The sequence below is a fragment of the Crotalus tigris genome, unplaced genomic scaffold, assembly GCF_016545835.1.
Source record: "Crotalus tigris isolate CLP2741 ecotype Arizona unplaced genomic scaffold, ASM1654583v1 scf7180000023718.2468807, whole genome shotgun sequence".
NCBI lineage: Eukaryota > Metazoa > Chordata > Lepidosauria > Squamata > Viperidae > Crotalus > Crotalus tigris.
The window spans coordinates 1,017,200-1,037,498 of record NW_024100137.1 but is presented as its reverse complement, the minus strand read 5'-3'; the positions used below and the strand labels follow the sequence as shown (position 1 = coordinate 1,037,498).

The 20,299-nt window shown below is 38.9% G+C and overlaps 1 protein-coding gene across 8 annotated transcripts in view; it reads right to left on the bottom strand.

The window, feature by feature from the left end:
- The window catches only part of LOC120297873 (SSX family member 2 interacting protein), a 32,841-nt gene extending 13,122 nt beyond the window's left edge, over positions 1–19,719 (bottom strand). For 2 of the 8 annotated variants that reach the window (XM_039321012.1, XM_039321013.1), the window contains exons 1-8: positions 18,652–18,853; positions 14,970–15,097; positions 13,286–13,452; positions 12,947–13,147; positions 3,663–3,773; positions 2,152–2,287; positions 1,462–1,537; positions 1,204–1,381 (exon numbers count right to left, since the gene is read on the bottom strand). In XM_039321012.1, the coding sequence (XP_039176946.1) occupies positions 1,204–1,381; positions 1,462–1,537; positions 2,152–2,287; positions 3,663–3,773; positions 12,947–13,147; positions 13,286–13,452; positions 14,970–15,012 (912 nt within the window). In that variant the 5' untranslated portion in view covers positions 15,013–15,097; positions 18,652–18,853. Of the gene's footprint in view, positions 1–1,203; positions 1,382–1,461; positions 1,538–2,151; positions 2,288–3,662; positions 3,774–12,946; positions 13,148–13,285; positions 13,453–14,969; positions 15,098–18,094; positions 18,452–18,651; positions 18,894–19,045 lie in introns of those variants that run through there. The other 6 variants (XM_039321010.1, XM_039321008.1, XM_039321014.1 and 3 more) reach the window with 6 other exon arrangements.
- Positions 19,720–20,299: the final 580 nt, after the last annotated feature.

Below are 20,299 nucleotides of genomic sequence, written 5' to 3'. Positions count from 1 at the left end.
ATGTTGTGGTGACCCCCAACCACTTATACATCACTGGGTGCCAGGGCTGTGGCCAAAGAAAAGGGGGGGAAATGGCAGACAGCCTTGTTTGGCGACCCCTGTGAAATGGTCATTCGACCCCAAATGGGGTCCCGACCCACAGGTTGAGAACCACTGTCTTAGACCATAATGGAACTTGATTTGATAATTCTTAGGGCAGTGATGGCAAACCTTTTAGAGACTGAGTGCCCAAAAACTGGCCCCGGCCCTGCCCCACCCCCGCTCTGCCCCACCCTGCCTGCCCGCAGGGCCACTCACTGCCTCCAGGGCCCACCGCAGATCACCCAGGCAGCCCAGCAGCACCATGGCCACGCTGTGCACATTGGGGCGTGAGGGCAGAGTCTTGTCTACGCTGGCTGCCATGTCCTTGGCTGCGCTGCTCTGAGTGGGCCACGCTCAAGGACGACTCTCCTCCAGGGGGCTACTGGTGAGGAGGGTCGCGGGGGAGACAAAGCTGGGGCAACAGCATATGTGCCCACAAAGAGGGCTCTGAGTGCTGCTTCTGGCACCCGTGCCATAGGTTCGCCACTCCTGTCTTAGGGCATTTCTTTATATTTTAATAATTATATTTAAATATTATACATTAAATATTTTATTTTTATATTTAGTTTTATCTTCAATAGTTTTGTTTCAAAAAAGTGGTACGTAAAATCCTGAAAAGCTTCAGATGTGCCCAAAATATAACCAGTGAATTCAATTCTCCCCCTTTAAAACCAAACCAAAATTACAGATGACAGAAGTACAGGTATCCTCTGGCTTAACTGAGCTCACAATTTCTGTTGCTAAGTGAGACTGTTGTTAAGTGAATTTTGCTTCGTTTTATGATCTTTCTTGCCACAATTAAGTGAATCGCTGCAATGATTACGTTAGTAACACAATTGTTAAGTGAATCTGGCTTCCCCATCGACTTTGCTTGTTAGAAGGTCCCAAAAGGTCATCACATGGTCCCATAAATATGATAACCAGTTATCAAGCATGCACATTTTGATCAGATGACCATGGGTATGCTGCAATGGTCATGTGAGAAATGGTCATAAATCACTTTTTTTCAGTGACATTGTAACTTCGGTCACTAAATGAACTGTTCTTAAGTGGAGGACTACCTGTGCACAAGATTTAGCAACGCACAATTTTATTTTAAACATATGCTCCATACACACTTACAGGCCCAGTGCTATCTTCAACCTTCTCTTTAGGCATCTGCTTCTGTGATGGTAGCAAAGAAATTATCTCCTTTTTCATTTGTTGAAGTAACTTTTTCAGTTCAGCATTTTCAACTAGGAGCTGTTTCTGGCGCTGTTCATACTCATTTAAGAGAGTTTTGAACATTTCTTCTTCATTTCTGGAAAAAAAAACCTCTTAAAGTAACTTAATATGAAATACAGTAGCAAGCAAAAAAGAACATTTTACTGGCTAACTCACTTAGCTTCAGTTTTCCCAGTTCTCCAGCCACCTCTCTTGCCATCAATTCTGCCGACATAATTTAAAATATCGATAGCTGTAACAAGGAAAAGAATTTTTAAAAGCAATGTCTTAAAGATCTTTAATAAAAATTGACTTGTCACTTGAGGAAGAGCTGAGCTGATTTACTGCTAAATTTGTAATCCAAAATTAAACCAAAATCACATTTCCTCTCTAAATTCTTTCATTTCTCGCCTTCTCAGAATCTTCCTCTATCTGTTTCATAGGATCAAACTTTTTTTAGTTTAAACAAAACCAATGCACTTTCATTTAGAAATATATTTCTGCACACAGTGATAGTATGAGTAAATAGATGGATAAATAAGTAAATGTAAAAAGCCAGATCCCATTTTGTTTTAGATGGATTAGGTTTGGAATCAAGCTAACCCACAGCATCTAAGGTGAACAATACTACAGGATCTACTCTTGGCTGGAATTTATCATGCATTTTGTTCTGTATACCTATTTGTCCTTAATGATAAACAACTTCTTGGGCACACATTCCCAAAAGAAATTGTTTCCCATCTTTTATCCATCAGTGTATTTTTGCTACTCTTTGCATGCTTCTAACAGATCACTCAGCGTCACATTAAAATATGAAGCAGAAGTGAACATCCGTATCACCATTTTTACCATAATAAATGATTATACCTAATTTTTTATCCTTTTTACTCATCAGGAGTTGATGAAACCGCTCTTTTAGCTTGTTATGTTCTCGTTCTTTCCTCTTCATATCATGATTATACTGGGATGCTCGACTTGCCACAATATTCTGTAGCTTCTGGGTCTAAAATGCATACATTTAAAGAAAAGTGCATGTTTTAGAAACCCCAAGCATTCACATTTACGTATATCAGAGATCTAGCCACAAAAATATCCACTAAGAGATAATAGTAATTCTTTAAGAGTGTCATCAAGATAGGATAATTTCAGTAACTTCTGTAGGCTGCTTCAGATCAGGAAGCTATTTGTAATTATCGAGAATGCCTCCATTCTCGTACTTTCAGAAGGATAACTACAAGGATTTTTCTTTCTTGATTCTTTGAACTGTTGATCCTGCTCTTTTCCCCAAAATAAAGACACATCAGTCTCAATGCTTCCATCTTGCCAATAACTGAGCTCCTAAAGAACTATATAAAATTAAACAGGTGCAGGTTTTGCTAAAGGAAGTTGAGCATATATTTTGCCTAGGTAAGTCTGAGCACCATAGAAAGAACACTGGAATTCTTTTTATTTGTATGTTTGCTGCTATCCCTCTGCACTTCCACATAGATATCAGATGCAACATTTCACAGACTACATTAGAGGCTAATGTCAGGATTCTTTCCCTCTTGTTCTTGCCCGAACTGAAATAACAGTTTCTTATAGACTTGTGTAAAATCCCCCAAAAAGATGCTTTGCGGACTTTTGTGCAGGAAATAAAGCACTTTGCCTCAATTGTTGACGTTGCCTTGCTTTCTAAAGTCGGGGACAATTTCTGAAACATGTGAGAGTGGCAAAGTACATAGCTGCTTCTCCATTTAACAGAAATATCTTGTTTCCATTCACATATGATGCCACACAACTCTTCTGAAGGTTTTGCACAGCACTGATTCTTGTATTTCTTTGGAAACATGCAAAGGATTAATTCTAGCACAGGAATCCCCAACCCCCGGGGCCATGGCCCACTACCAGGACTTGAGCAATTTGGAACCAGACTATGAAAGTGGCTGGTGAGCCATGTGCCTCTCCACTTGCATAAGCAGTGGGTGAGCACATGTGCTTCAGTTGCATAAGCAGGTGCACAAGTGGAGCTGTGAACGCGTGCCCATGCTCACCACTCGTGTAGAACCATCCCCTCTTCTCCCCCCCCCCACTTTTCTGCAAAACCAGAAAGGTTGGGGAACTCTGTTCTAGCACAGAGACTGGGCTTACACATGGAGATAGGCAATGGTTTGTTAAGCAAAGTTCACTAAATATATCATTTATAGTTTCTCAGTATCAGAATATACAGAGAATATGAATCCGCTGGACAAAATAACTATGTAATCACAATGGGTGCTACAAACTAAAGTTCCATAGGATGACATAGTTCTAAAATGAACGACTACGAATATTTACAAAACCCACCCAGTCTATCAATAAGTTCAATAATTTTACCATAGACGTACGTGTTAACTAACCTCATCTTTTTCATTCTTTAGTAACTGGTGAAGATTCCTGTTCTTACACTGAAGTTGCCTATCTCTTTCCTGAAGTCCAACAATTTCTCTTCTAGAGGATTCCAGCTGCTCCTAATAAAAAGCAAAATTGTACCTAAAATTTACTACAGATGAAAAATGTCTTGAGATTTTAAACCAACAGGAAACAAAGGCTTTTCTATTTAAAAAAAAGCTATTAGAAGAAAATTGAAATATATTGTCTACTATATTGAGTCACTCTATTACTTATAGAATACCTTATGTACACAGGTACTTATGACTGGTAGCTTTCAAAGTTATGACAGACCCATCCAAAAGGTACTACCACCCGATTCCTGAGAGCTAGGCACACTCCTGTGACCACATTTTGGGTACTTGGCAACCAACCTGCATTTATAGCTGTTTGCAGTGTCCCAGAGTCATGTGATCACAATTTATGTTTTTGCTGAAAACTAGCCTTTTCTTTGGATTTTCAGCAAAAATACCCCATAGCAAAGAATGTGTTCACTTTATAACTTTTGCAAAAAAAAAAAAAAAGGCTGTTTACTCGGGTCAGTTACATAATGACCCATTTTATAACTGTCACAATTTCTAACTCGAATGGACAGGCTCTCCGTTATAGTTATAAGCCAAGACTACCCAGAACTATTTGGAATAAAAAACTGAAAGTACAGCTTACTATTGACCACTATTTACTTTAAAATGTTTTTAACTTCTACTGTGGTTTGTTATTTCAGTTAGTTCAATTTGCATGCTGCATTTTCTTTAAGAGCTCAAGACAGCATATAGTACAATGTTCCCTCTAAACCAACATCAAACACCACTGCACAAGATTCAAGCTCCCAAAAAACTGACCCAGAACTTCACAAATATGAACAGATGGTGGGGGGAGAGGGCAAGTCAATGAGAAAAGGGTCACTGTTGGAACCAGTGGTATTTAGGTTGTCAAAATGCACTGCAACACATCTCCACATTCTGTTAGAATTGAAATCTGAAGTTTTTCTTTTTCACTTGCAAGAGACTAACTCCCAGATGAACAAGCCCTAGAGGAAGAATCTAATTTTGCCCACAACTCCAGAAGCATGAAGAGTGGAAGTCAATAACTGGGCTAAAGCTGCTTCAGGCAATGTTTCCTTTAAGCCACTTCCTAGCCCAGGGCTGCCCAGGCCAAGCCCAACAGCTGCTTAGAACAGATAATTGCACTAGCAATAGCACTTAAGAGTTATATACCACTTCATAGTGCTTTACAGCCCTCTCTAAGTGGTTTACAGAGTCAGCGTATTGCCCCCAACAATCTGGGTCCTCCTTTTACCGACCTCAGAAGGATGGAAGGCTGAGTCAACCTTGAGCTGGTGAGACTCAAACTGCTGGCAGTTGGCAGAATTAACTTGCAATACTGCATTCTAATCGCTGAGCCACCACAGTTCTTGACTTCCACATCTACTTTTCTGCCTTAGAAGGAACATTGACACCATTCCTTCCTCCCATCCAGCCCCCATCTCTGTGAGATAGACTGGACTGAGCAAGAGTGTTCAGTCTCCCAGTGAGCTTCCATGGTGGTTAGGAGAATGGAATGCATCTCCCTCGTACCAGTCTAACCACTATACTTCATACCATGCTGGCTATCTTCCAAGTAGAACTACAAGTTGCTTATATTTTTTTTCTCTTTAGAAAAAAACAAGGAGCAAGCAAAAACACAATACTGATCAACACAGTGTTCAAAGAAAATCAAATCATCTGGTTATTTGTTTTCTGTTCACAAGGCGAAAGAAAAGCAAGGGTCAGAATGCACATTCTGCCTCGTGAAAATTTTCCTCCTATTTCTGGATCTGCGTTACTATCATAATCAGCAATGTCTACTACCTCTAATCTTTTTTAAAGAAATCATTCCATGGAATTTTGAAAACTAAGAGTTCGACAAGAGTTTGACATCTTGAGAGCTTCCGGTCTGAGGCGACGGCGATGGCGGCTAGCTTTTAGCCGTCCAGCTGGGGAAGTGTCAGAGCCGCGGGGATAGAGGTAGAACCCCTGAACCCCCTCTGGATTTGTTTCTAGAGGGGGTGAAAGGAGTGTTCCCTCGGAGCTCCTGCTGATCTCCGCCTCCCAGCTGTTTTTGCTTCCTAGGAAGCAAAAGAAACCGCCGCTTCTATCTCCGTGTTTATAGCATTCTGGTGAGTAATTTTTAAACGGACGGAGCAGTTTAAAGGATTTTTTGTTATAATTTAGGTGTTTAATTTTTTTTATTTTTTGATTTCTACTATTATTCCTCCTTTTTTTTTTGTTATATTAGTGAAAGGATTTAAGATGGCGCTTTGAAAGTGTCGGAGTTTTTTTTTCCTTTCTCTTTTGTTTTACTTTCCCTTTTTAAGGATTGGTTTTTGCCTTTACTTTTGTTTTTGGTTTAGAATTTTTTCTTTTGAATTGTTTGCTCTTTTATTTTTTATTTTTTGGATTAACTCTGGACTTTCAAGGACTATAGTTTGTCTCTTTTTAAAAAATTTTTTTCTTTTTTTTTCCCTCCTCCCTTCCTGGCTGGAGGGGAAAGGGAAGTGACAATTGTGCTTTTTAAAATGGCTTCAAAGAGGCAGCAGCCTTCCTCAATATCTAAGGTTATTTCTTCTCCTATAACTTCCACTGCACAGCTACAACAACAATCTAAACACGCACCACCGGCTCAGCCACCACCCTCCCCTCCTCTATCTGGACTTTCAGCACAAGAGGTTAGAGGCATAATGGGAGAGATTGTAGTTCAAATGAGAGAGGAAATGAATCAATTTGTCTCACAGATTAAATCAGAAATTAAATCTGATCTCAAAGAAGAGATAACGGGGATAAAGACTAAATTGCAAGAAAACAATAATGAATTACGACAAGATATACTGGCAGCTGTTTCAGGTTTGGCTACTGTGGTGGTTAAGCTCGATGCAAGGCTTGAGGAAGTGGAAGACAAAGTTGACTCTTTGGATGACAAAATTCAAGATGTGGAAAGGAAGGTGGACTCCTCACAAGAAGATATTTTGATGTTTCAGTACAGACAAATGGAGTATGCCCTGAGGATCAGAGGCCTCAAGGAAGATGTGAATCAAGATTTGGTGGAGGTGGTCCTTACTGATCTGGCGCTGGCCTTGGATATGGATAAAGGAGAATTACAGAGAGAAGTGGAAAAAATTTATAGGCTCAACTCCTGGATTGCTAAGCAGAAGAACTTGCCTAGAGATGTGGTGATTTATTTTACAAAGAAGTCCCTGCGGAATGAGATTATACAAGCTTTTTACAATAAAAGATTTCAGATTGCTGCCCAAGATGTCATCATTTTAAAGGAAATCCCATCCAAAATTTTAAGAAGCAGGAAAGACTTTGCTTTTTTAACCAATGAGCTTAAAGCTAGATCGATGCCATTTAGATGGGAAATTCCGATGGGTATTGTTTTGAGCCATGCTGGGACACGCTACAGATTGAACACAGTTGATAAAGCTAGAGACTTTTATACTTCGGTCCTGGGTGCAGGCTCAACTTCATCTGGTCGGAAATCTTTGAGTGGCAAGGAAGTTGAGCAGCAATCTGAGGCATTAGATTTGGTTTCCGCTGGGATGATAGAAGCTGTAAAGCAACGCCAGACGGAGGTTAAAGAGCAGAGGATGACCCGTGCAGCCTATAAGCGTAAAGAGAAGGAGCAACGTAAAAAAGAGCCTAAAGAGAGTTCTCCTGGAAGTGCATCACCGCCGGTGGGAGGAGCAAGACCCAAGAGTTATGCAACACACGCAGCTCTTTCAGAGTTTGATGGTGTCTTCTCCAGGCTGCGTGCCAAGGGAGATGGCAAAGTTTTTGACCTGGAATGTTAATGGATTGAATTCTCCTCAGAAACGCAAAAAAATCTTTTATTATTTGAAGCAACATACTAATGATGTTATTTGCTTACAGGAAACTCATATTTTACTTAAAGATCAGAAATATTTAGTTAATGCTCGTTTGGGATCTCATTTTATATCTTCTGCTCCTGGGAAGAAAGGGGGAGTTGTTATATATGTTAAACAAAACCTACCAGCTTGTCTGGTAGAATCAGATCCCCAGGGGAGATATGTGATGATTGAACTTGGTATTTATGGTAAGAAAATACTTATAGTTGGACTTTACGCTCCAAATCAACAACAGGAACAATTTTATAAGCAGTTACATCAAAAAATAACATTGTTTGATTATAGATCAGTGGTATTAATGGGTGATTGGAATGGTGTCCTAGATACACAAAGGGACAAGAAAGGTTCCTCTCCTTTTCTCAAACAAGCAAGGCTACCTAAAGCCTTTTTTGATATGAAAGAAGACTGGGAATTAAGGGATTATTGGCGGGAACGTAACCAAGAGGAGAGAGACTTTACTTTTTTTTCTGATAGACACCAATCTTTTTCAAGAATTGACTTTTTCTTGATTACCACGGACTTGTATAATAAAGTAAAGAATGTAAAGATTTTTCCTAGATCACTGACGGATCATAGTCCAGTTTGGATGGAGCTGATTCAAGAGAAAGAGGAAAGAAGATCCTGGAGAGTTAATGAAAATTTGTTTAGACAAGAGAAGAATGTTCAAAAATTAAAGGAGTCTTTAAAGGACTATTTTGCTTTGAATATGTACAAGGGGACTTCAATGTCAATGGTATGGGATGCAGGTAAAGCATTTATGCGCGGTGTTTTGATAAAAATGAATAATTTTTATAAGCGAAATCAGATTCAGAAACGTAGAGAACTTGAGGATGAAATTAAATTAAAAGAAAGGGCTTTGATTCTAAATCCTTCTGATGAAAGTACTAAAGAATCTGTAAAGTTATTAAGGTCACAATTTAATATGTTGATAGCAGATCAAGCTGCAACCAACTTATTATTTATGAAACAAAATACATTTTGTAATGCTAATAAGCCGGGGAGATGGTTGGCTTATCAATTAAGAAAGAAACAGAGACAGAGAATAATAGAGAAAATAAATTACAAGGGTAAACTAGTTTCTCAGAAGGAATTAATTAAAAAATCTTTTTTGGATTATTATCAAAACTTATATAAATCTACTAATGTACAATTGTTAGATATAAATAAATATTTAGCTGAGGCAAGTTTTCCTAAATTGACTGAGGATCAGAAATATGAAATTAATGGCTTAATTACTAAGGAGGAAATTGCCTCAGCAATTCAACAATTGAAATTAGGGAAAGCACCGGGTACGGATGGGTTAACAGCTGTTTATTATAAAGCTTTAATGGAGGAGATGATCCAACCATTAAATGATCTTTTTAATGGTATCTTACAGGGTTTAGAGATTCCTCCTTCATGGCGTAGTGCCTTTATATCATTGATTCCAAAGGAGGATCAAGATCTTACTTTACCAAAAAATTATAGGCCTATATCTCTTTTAAACGTGGATTATAAGATATTTGTAAAAATTTTGGTAAATAGGCTTATGAGGGTGGTGCATCATCTTGTGCATAAAGATCAATCAGGGTTTATAACAGGAAGGTATATGAAAAACAATGTTAGACAAATTATTAATTATTAGAATACTTAGATAAGAACAACCAAGTTCCTGCAGGGCTCATATTTTTAGATGCTGAAAAAGCATTTGACCAATTGAATTGGCATTTTATGCTAAGAGTAATGGAAGAAATGAATTTTGGTGAAAACATATTACAAGCCCTTAAGGTAATATATCAAAAACAAACAGCACAACTTATTGTTAATGGAGGTCTTTCGGAGGTTTTCACAATAGAGAAAGGTACTAGACAGGGGTGTCCTTTATCGCCATTGTTGTTTGTTTTAACATTGGAAATATTATTGATCAAAATTCGAGAGTCTCAGGAAATTAAAGGAATATATGTTAATAAAAAAGAATATAAGTTAAGAGCTTTTGCGGATGACTTGGTTGTTACTTTGTCGCAACCTGATTATTCTGTAGTAAACTTATTACAGTTGATTCATCATTATGGCTTGGTCTCGGGTTTCAAGATTAATGTAAATAAGACCAAAATTTTACCTAAAAATATGTCTAGTCAGGAGAAGCAGATTTTGACTAACCTGACGGGTTTTGAGATTGTTAATAAGGTAAAATATTTGGGGGTGATGTTGTCTGTTTCTAATGTAAAATTATTTAAAAATAATTATGAAAGGTTGTGGGTCAGGGTACAGAAGGACTTGAAGAACTGGGAAAAGTTGCAATTATCCCTCATGGGAAGAATTGCAGTGATAAAAATGAATATTTTACCCAAGTTTCTTTTTCTGTTTCAAATGTTACCAATTTTGAAAAATGAGATTAATTTAAATGAGTGGCAGAAGGGTCTTAATAAATTTATCTGGGCAGGGAAAAAGCCAAGGGTTAAGTTTAAAATTATGCAAGACTTCCGTGAGAGGGGTGGACTTAAGGTACCAAATTTGAAATTATATTATGATGCGGTGGTTTTAACACTAATCAGTGATTGGGTAAATTTGACAAACTCTGAGATACTTTATCTAGAGGGATGGGACTTACTTTATGGGTGGCATGCCTATTTAATATTCAATAAAAAAATGGATTGGACTTTTAAATCTCATATCTTAAGAATCTCTTTACTTAGGATTTGGAGAAAATATTATAAAAGTGATTTCAAAGTACCATTATGGGCTATACCTTGGCATGCGATAGAAGCAATAAAAAGAGGGGTTAAAATGGATATGGTGTCCTACAGACAGTTACTTAAATGGGATGGACAAAACTGGCAATTAAAATCACGGGAAGAGTTAGCACAAGAAAACTTTATTTATTCTTGGTTCCAATATAGGCAATTATTAGACAGATGGAAGATGGATTGTAAGGTGGGTTTTCTTAGAGAAGATGAAAATCTTATTAAGCAAGTGAAGGATTCAAGACAAACCCACATTAAGAGAATTTATGCGGTTTTAGTTGAATTGGATTCAGAAACGGAACTAATTAAAGATTGTATGATAAGATGGGCGCAGAATTTTGGTGAGCCAGTTTCATTGGACACCTGGGAAAAAATTTGGGTGAGAAATGTCAAATTTACACAAGCACAGAATTTAAGGGAGAATTTTTATAAAATGTTTTATAGATGGCACCTTGATCCACAAAAAATGTCTTATATGTACCCTGATGTGCAACCCAAATGTTGGAGATGTGGTTATAAGGAGGCTTCCTATTATCATATTTGGTGGTCATGCAGAGAGATAAAAGCATTTTGGATCAAAGTATGGTGGAATATCCAGAGAATTTTTAGAAGGAGGGTAAAATTTACTCCGCAATTATTTTTGTTAGGTATTGTTACAGATTGTGATACAAAGGAGGTTGTATTGATGTTAAATTTGATTACAGCCGCTAGGCTGTTAGTAGGACAATATTGGAAGAAGGAATCCTTGCCTACATTGCAGGAATGGTTTCTTAAAGTAGCTTATCTGGCGGAAATGGCAAAGATTTCGGCTTTCTTAAAGCAACAAACGCAAGAGAAGTTTCTTGCTGTTTGGGACAAATGGATAAAATTTATACAATTTAGATTGGGTATACAAAAATATTATATAGTTTTTTCATAAGTTTTATTTTTATATATATTATAGATAATCTTTTTATATATATAAATATAAAGTTCTTAATTTAATTTTTATTTTTACTTTTTAAGCCTATATTCTGCTCTGGGAAGCTCAGGGGGGGGGAAGGGAGGGGGGGGTTTGGGAGGGGTGGGGGGTTTTTTTTTTATATATGTATTGTTTAGTTTTATTTTTTTGTATATGTTGTCTCTTGTTTTGTATTCTTTTTTCTTTTTTGTAAAATTTATAAAACTTTTAATAAAAAAAAAAAAAAAAAAAAAGAGTTTGACATCTTGACTCTTTCACCTGTTCACAGTTTCTCTTCCTCGAACCCTGTCCATTCACCTTAGGGGATGCTTTAGTAATTGGCTGAAATTAAGTTGCAATTAAACTAGCTCATTTAGAGTCAATCTTTGGCTATTAGTAAACCAAAAACTAGCTACTATATATTCAATATTATTATCATACTATATATTATTGAATATTATGTTTAATATTCCTATATTATTATATTAATACCGTATGAACATATATATTAATTCAATACTGTACATTCAATGAAGTGAGGTAGCTCATGTGATTAGGACGCTGGGTTGGAAGTTAGCAAGCTCCAGCTCCATGACGGGCACATGAAAGTAGCTCCCACAGGCAACAGTGATATCACTGGCTAATCCCTTCAACCCGGAAGTTTCTTAAATGGTGCCTCCAACACAAAAGGGATGGGATATATTCATCCAGAAAAAGAAACCAGGGAACATACACAAATGCAAACTTCAGCATTAAGTAGAAGTTTTGGAAGCACTATAAAATAAGCTATGAGATCGCCAGGAGTCAAACCTGACTTGAGGGCCCATAATCAGTCAATATAATAATCGCACAAGTTACATTTTTCTACATATAACTAAGCAAGTGCTTATCAGCCTAGATGAGGTACACACTATTTTCTAAGTTTCTGCATTCATTAAACATTTTATACATCCTAATAAAATCAGACCTTCCCTCCCAAATAATTCTAATTATAGAAGTCAAAAGAGGACAGATAGTTCTTGAGTTATGTCTATACTTGGGACCAGCATTTCTGTTCCTAACAAAGTATTTGTTAAGTTTGAGTTTTTATGAACAAAGCAGTTATTAAGTGAATCATACAGTCATTAAGTAAATCTAGCTTCCCACATGGACTTTGTTAGATGCTAGCTGGGAAGGTCACAGATGACAGTCACATGACCCTAGGATGCTGCAACCATTATAAATGCCTGCTGGCTGCTAAGTACCCAAATTCTGATCATGTGACTATGGGGAAAATGTGACTGTCTTAAGTGTGAAGGTCGGTCACATATCCCTTTTTTCAGTGCCACAGCAATTCAAATCGCCACTAAATAAATGGCCATAAGTTGAGGACTACCTGTAAGAACATTTCTCTGACACTGCAAAAAGTTCACAGGCAAGTATTCTAGAATCTTTCTAGAAATAATCTGATTTAAAACATTCAGCTGAGCTGCAGTTTTTAATTGTTGAACATTTTCAAAGACAACGAATGCCCTAGTCTAACTTCTGTGTACAAAAGATTGAATTGCACATGTTATAAAGGGTCAAAGATGATATAGCATTTATGTTCAAATATTTCTTCACAAATCTGATCTGTTAATACCTCTAGAAAATAAGATTAGAGCGTGTCCACATATTAAAAAGGGGTATCGTAACACAGAATGTTACCTTTAATTTAATGTAGCAGTTTTGCAGATGGTCCATATCGCTGCCCAGTTTCAGATGCTGGGTTTCTGTTTCTTCCTGAGCACGTAGACTTTTACGCTGCATCAGCAGGAGCTCATTCATACAGTTTAATACAGAAACTATGCTTACTTCTTTGCCTCTGGAATCAGCATAAAGTGATGGGAAGCCAAGCGTGGTCAATTCCTACCACAACAGATACAGTATTTTGAAATCAGTCTCGGACAGTGGTAAAATCTGAACTCTTATCACCAATTTATGGGACTGAGGCTGCAAGGGTGGGTATCCCTCAGGAGAGCTTCTTGGTAATAAAATATTTTTTACCTTGTTAAGATAGGAGAGGCTTTGTTCAATATTCTCTTCTGTGCAGAGGACACTGAAAAAGCTGTGCATGCTTTTAGACGGAGGCAGTGCTGAGTTTTGCACTTTAGGCACACTTAAGCTCGAGGGAGACATATTTCTGGATGAGGTATACCAAGTAATATTATTATCTGGGGAAAGAAAAAGTCAAAACAGTCATACACCAATAAAGAAGAATCATGGCTTAGTGAGCAACAATTTGAGAGCTAGACTTGGCTCTCAAACCTGGCTTGAAGGTATTTTAAATAACAGTTAAGGTAAAAAAAGGTTATTCAAAATACCTTCAAGCCAAGTTTGAGAGTCAAGTCTACCTCTCAAATTGTTGCTCACTAGGCCACGATTGTTTAAATTACAGAAAGATGAGGGAAGGGCTATATTATTAACATACCAATCTTTATTAAGAAAACTATTATCGAAACAATTCTAAAACATCTGTGGCAATACCCTTTGACAGAGAAATCTGCATCTGATTAAATAACTATACTAGCATTCCAATTCATAGGTCAATGTGCTGTTTCTTTCCAGTTATAGGGTTTTCCATATTGTAATACTTTAGCACAACACATGGAAAACATTAGATTTATCACTGGCTAGTAAATGAAAATATATGAAAATTTGTAACAGGCCTGCAAAGGCTGGTTTTACAGCAAAGCGCATTATAAGCCACCATATCATTCTGCATTCCCATTTGAATGTTACATACGTTAGGCACAAATGTCCAGAGTATTAGCTTAGGAATAGCAAAAATATGTGAATGCTATTAAGTCCTTTGCATTAAACCCAGGAGCTATGTGGTGCTTTGGATTCAATTCCAAAAAGATATTTTGGAGTTTAAGATTTAAAGGTGTCCCGTGCAGTTGTGACTAACTCCGATTTTCAGCCAAGAGAACCTGCATTGGTGAGAGATGTTTCCATCATCATGTGGCCAACATGAAAATATGGAACACGGTAAACTGCCCACTGAAATGGTACCTATTTAACTACTCGGATTCAAACTGCTAGATTGGCAGGAGCTGGGGCGAGTAATGGGAGCTCACCCCGTTGTGAGGCACTTGGGGCTCAAACTCGGCTTTCCAGCTGACAAGCTCAGCATCTTAATAACTAAGACATCACGCCTCCTCATTTGAAGGGCAGGTTGGCATTAACATAGATCAGTCAACAACTTCAAGCAGCTCATAGTTCTCCCGGGATTGTTTGTGACCCTACGCACACCCATTTTCTTTAGCAACTGAATTCATAATACTGCTCAGTCCTATTCTTTGTTTCACCCCCATCTGATTCAGATGTCCTGAAAGAATCTGCTTGTGAAGAAGTACCACCCCTTTCGTGAGATAGTGAGTTGGATCGAGGCTCGTAGGCAGTAGTGGTGCTTCTGTCTTTATCGTCTTTTACTGTAGGCATTTTATTGCATCACTCTTGTGCAGTGTTTCCCAATCGTGACAATTTTAAGGCATGTGGACTTCAACTCCCAGAATTCCACAGCCAGCAAAGCTGGCTGTGGAATTCTGGGAGTTGAAGTCCACATGCCTTAAAATTGTCAAGATTGGGAAACACTGCTCTTGTGAATTGCCAAGAATTTTTGAATTTGGGGCAGAGTACAAATCAAATAAATAAATATCCTAAAATTTCCACTCATCTCTTGGTTTACCTGAAAACAGCTCTGCCACTGTTACACTGCTCCAATCTCCCATAGCAACTAACACATCCAGGAAGCCTCATTAATCAGCAGAGGACCATTATGATCACTGTGGGTTATGCTTCCTGTGTCAGCATTGCCTAGAACAGCAAAAAAAGTTTTAAATTAATGAAACTCTTTAAACCAAACCTGAGCACAAGCAGACCTAGAAGGCATCCTGCTTGGTTAAAACACACTTTGCTTTTCAGATTTGACATTTATATGGTTACCCAACTGACAAAGAAATTGGATTCATACTCCCCAATGTTTACAAATACATAAATAAATTAGGACATTTTGCTCGGATGTGATAAAGCAAATGTGAGTTTTAAAAATTATAACTGGGTTGAATTAACTGGATAACATTTTTGCTGGGCTGCCAAGGATTATGGAGGCTGATGTAATGATGTACCAATATTCCCTGATCCAGGGAAGAAAACTTCAGAGACCTCTACCATAGCAAGAGCCTATTGATCACAGGATACCTAGCCCTGAATTGGATACATTGCCTTCCTGGCAGTGTTTCACAAGAAAGCTTCTGTAAGCAGTATAAGACCTTTTTAAGTTGAAAGTACTTTGTAATTTCATATTGTTCAACTATTGCAGTATCATGCAAGTATAAATATTTATATTAAATATCATAAAAATTTAATCTTGGAGGTGCCACCAGATTCTTTGATATTTTACCTCACTTTTTATGCTCATTATACTTAAAGATAGTTTCAAAATATACATGGAGAGAAGAAAAACTGTTACAAATATTTCTGTGGATTATTTTTCTAACAAATTAACACATATTATATACATACATACATACATACATACATACTTACATACATACATACATACACACCTTGATTTTCAAATCTGGAAAGAAAAACTTAACCACAGATTCTAAATTAGATTAAATAATGTTGTCACAATCATTTCTGGTGCCTTAATTCATTCTACTGCTGTCAAATCAATTTCACATGGAGATGGTTTACAATTCCATGCAGCAGCAATTCCATATGGCAAGAAAATCAGGCACAAACTTCAGAACTCACTTCTTCATCTGGTTAAATACTCATCCAGATCAGGCTCAAAAGAATATCACTGACTATAGCACATCATTTCAATTCTTATATGCCAAAATTTGTTTCATTTTATCTCCGTTTCTGTAATATTCTTAATATGATAAATTTCTTATTATCATAATATTTATATGATAAATGTAAGAAGCAGTGCTTGGCCTAGCTATATTAAATCAGTTCTCCATTCTTTGTCAACAGATAATGCAAAATTAATTCTAAATTAGAAAACACCTGCTTCTCTACAACTGTTTAGTGGTGTCAAAAATTATCTATTCAACATAACTGCTTCATATGTCTTTTATCAATTTTTATACAGATTATAATTATAAAAAATTCTGTACAATCTGAAAAGTTGGTTTAATTACCATCTTGATTATATATTCTGATAGTGTTTCATGCTGTTGAAATTTAATATATACGTAAGGCGCACTTTAAACAGCACATTCAGATTACACCATATGGCTGCATCACCAACTAAAAAGGGAGATAGTTGTCCAATGTTTATATACACTCAGTTATCTTTTTGCAGTAGAGTTAATCTGCTCTCCAAAAGACAGCAAAGTATTTTACCAATAATGAAACAAGGCATTCAAATAAAAATATCACTAGAAAATTGATACTGGACTCTTTTGTACTCACGTCTAATCTTCATATCTGATTTTAGTGCAAGAATGTCTATTTTACTAGTCCCTCAAAAGGTGCTACATAACAAGAAACATCAACTGTTGCAAGAAAAATTCTTGCAATAAGAATTTATAGAAGTGTAAATCCTTCGGTAAGCAAGCAATCCACTGCAGAGAATGTTCTAAACCAGGTGGAACAAAATCAGTTTGTGAATGGGAATTTAAAAGACCCCAGAAGCCATTCAAGTGTATATAACTTTACATCTAATATTTAAGAATTCTAATATTTTACACTTGCTTTCTAAATACACTAAATAGGATATTTTTCATGCATGCTTAGGTATAAACTAAGCACAGTGAAGGATGTAGAAGACCTGCAAAAACATTTTTTTCCCAAATTGGAGGAAATTAACTTTTCTTAACTTGCGTACTCTAGAATGAATTAGCATGATGCATCCTCAAATAATTAAATTATACAAGAACTGCAGAATCATTTTCATTTATTTTCCAATACTGGAAACAATTTCTCCCATGGAGTTAAGAAGAATAGGTTCCCTCCATTAAGAGGCAACATTGCACAAGAAAAACAACTGGTTTTAAGAATTTTGACACTGTTGTAGCAGGTTATTTTCAAAGCAATACCGATAACTTTGTAATAGACATTATACTGGGATGGAACGACCAAAAATTATAGATGTCTGATGCCATTCCTTTTTGTAATGATTACAAGAAAACTGAACAGTACATTTTGGGGAGAGAGAAAAAACTATACTTCCTAACACAATACATGCTTGAAAAAGAAAAAGCAACCTGTAACTTCACTGAATGTCCTCATTAGGCACGAAAAAAAATAGTTTACTCAGCCTTCCCAAATCTCAGCCTTCGGGCGAATTAAACTGCTGATCTCAACAAGGCATACCCAGGAGGAGCGGATTGGGGGAAAGCTGATATAATACAAAGCAATTTTAAAAAAAAAATCAATTTGAATGGAGCAAATTCCGAACTGTCTGTTCTCTGTGCATTAAGCAGAGAATCGATCCGGAGAAAGCATTTGGAAACTGGGCAGCTGGAGCAACTAGCTCTAAAAAGAAACAATGGTTGGCAACTGATCAAAGAGAGAAGCAATCTGGAATTAAGGAGAAACTTCCTAAACAGTGAGGACAATTAACCAGTGGGACGGTTTGCCCCTCGAAATCGTGGGTGCTTCATCACTGGAGATTTTTAAGAGGAGACTGGACAATCACTTTTCTGAAATGGTTCTCCTGCTCAAGCAGGGGGCTGGACTAGAAGACCTCCAAGGTCCCTTCCAGCTCTATTCTATTCTATTCTATTCTATTCTATTCGTTACGACGTCATCTTCTCAGGCGACTTCAAGTGATAAGGTATCATCCACAGAACATACATCACCAGTTGAGTTTCCGACGCCGCGGCTTATCAAAATCCCCCCCGACCGGCAGGTTCGCAGGCTTGTTGTAGGTAGCGGAGCTCCCAGAATGCGCACGCAACGCTCCGACCTTACCGCGGGTCCCCCACCGCCTGCCTCCAAAGCTTCCCTGCCTTCATGCTCCCTTCATGTGTGCCTTTTGCCTTTTGCACCCAGAAATAAATATGTGGAGGGGGGGAAGCTGCCTTAAACGGAGAGGATAACACCCCCTGCAAAGGTTTTTTTTTTTTTAAAACGACTTATTCAGACGTAGGAAGCAGGCTGCGGTCCGCACGTGGGTCCCTCTCACCCTTCCCCATTTTTCTCGACTTCAACGCGAACGCTCTCGCTCGCTCTGCAATACGACTACCCGTTTTCCCAGCCTGCACCACCCCACCAGCATGCTTTCCCCTCGGCGTGCCGCGGCAGCCAGCAGCCCCCCACACCCTGACGCAAGCGCGCGCGCCCGGCTTCTCTCCCCCCCCCCTCTCTCTCTCTCCCCCCCGCACCGCGGCGTGCAGAGCTCAAGCCCAGACCTGCTCCAGGAGAACCGGGAGGGTGGGACATTCCACCGCCTTCTCTCTCGGGGTTGGGCAGCGGCTGCCCGTCCTTTAGTGGACATGCCTCTGGCACTTCCCACCTGCTGCACAGAAGGGCGGGGCGACCGGGCTCCGTCCGGACAGGCCAGCCAGCTTCGGGTTCCCAATTGCAGCTGCTCGCCCCGCTTCCGCCGCTGCCCCCACTCCGCCAGCCAACCGACCTGGCCCCTCCCGCTCGCGCGGCTCGCGGCGTTGAGCGCAAATCCCGCCTTCTCTTTCCCCCACGCGGCACCCCGATTGGCCCAGCGGTTGCTAGGAGACCTTTCAACAAGGGGCCTGGGAGACGCTGCAGCTGCTACCCTTCCCAGGCAGAAGCGCCCTGGCTCCTCACCTGTTGCGGCCCCCGCCGTCGTTTAAAGCTCGCTGGAGATACACCGAAGTAGGACCGCGGTATCTCAGGGCTTTTGACTGGCCTTGGCTTGTTATTCCCCGAGGCAGTGATAATAGTCGAAATGCTCGTATTTAAGTTGCCCCAGTACTTTCTCTTCTAGGTGTTGCTTCCTCCTCTGGAGCTTGTCGCAGAAGTTATTGTTAGGTTTTGCTAAGACTTCTAAGCCGAGGAAGGTTCTTACTAAAAGGATTTGTGAGGAGTGGGGTTAGCTTTAGGAAAAGAGGATTAGAGTGGGGGAGGGAGGTGGTAGCTTTCCGGTTATTAAAAGTTCTCAGAAAGGAAGATGCATTGGTTGGTTTGAAGAAGTGTGTGTGGGGGGGAAAGGCCTTAATTTCCCAGGGAGCTTTTAAGAAGTTTTCAGAATTGCATTTTTGACATTCACTCAGCTTAATTTGCTCCATACAGTGTGACTATTTTCCATCATTTGTGTGTGGCAGTATTTTGTCTCCCCTGCAGTGGATTGGGAAAGAAGGTCATACTACTGTTGCCACTTTCTCTCTGCTCCCTGAAAAAATATTTTTACTTCCTAGAAAATATCTTATTTTTATGTCCCTTACAAATGTGACAAACTGCCAGGCATATCTAAATTAATTACCCAACTTTATTCCTTAGTCTGTTGCAACGCCTACCATCCCAAAGAGTGGAAGTTACTGGCCAGGTGGCTGAGAATTACCAAAGTATGTATAGTCAAGGCCCATGGTTTTCCCAGTTGTAATGTATGGCTGTGAAAGTTGGACCATAAGAAAGGCTGAGCGCCAAAGAATTGAGGCCTTTGAACTATGGTGCTGGAGAAGACTCCTGCGAGTCCCCTGGACTGCAAGGCGATCAAACCAGTTAGTCCTAGAGAAGATCAACCCTGACTGCTCTTTGGAAGGCCAGATCCTGAAGCTGAAACTCAAATACTTTTGCCACCTAATGAGAAGGAAGGATTCACTGGAGAAGAGCCTAATGCTGGAAAGATTGAGGGCAATAGAAGAACGGGACGACAGAGAATGAGGTGGCTGGATGGAGTCACTGAAGCAGTAGGTGTGAGCTTAAATGGACTCCAGAAGATGGTAGAGGACAGGAAGGCCTGGAGGAACGTTGTCCGTGGGGTCGCAATGGGTCGGACAAGACTTTGCAACTAACAACAACAAATGTTTCCATAAAATCAGAAAGGAATAGCATAGAAAGTTGTTTATCCATTGATTCTGT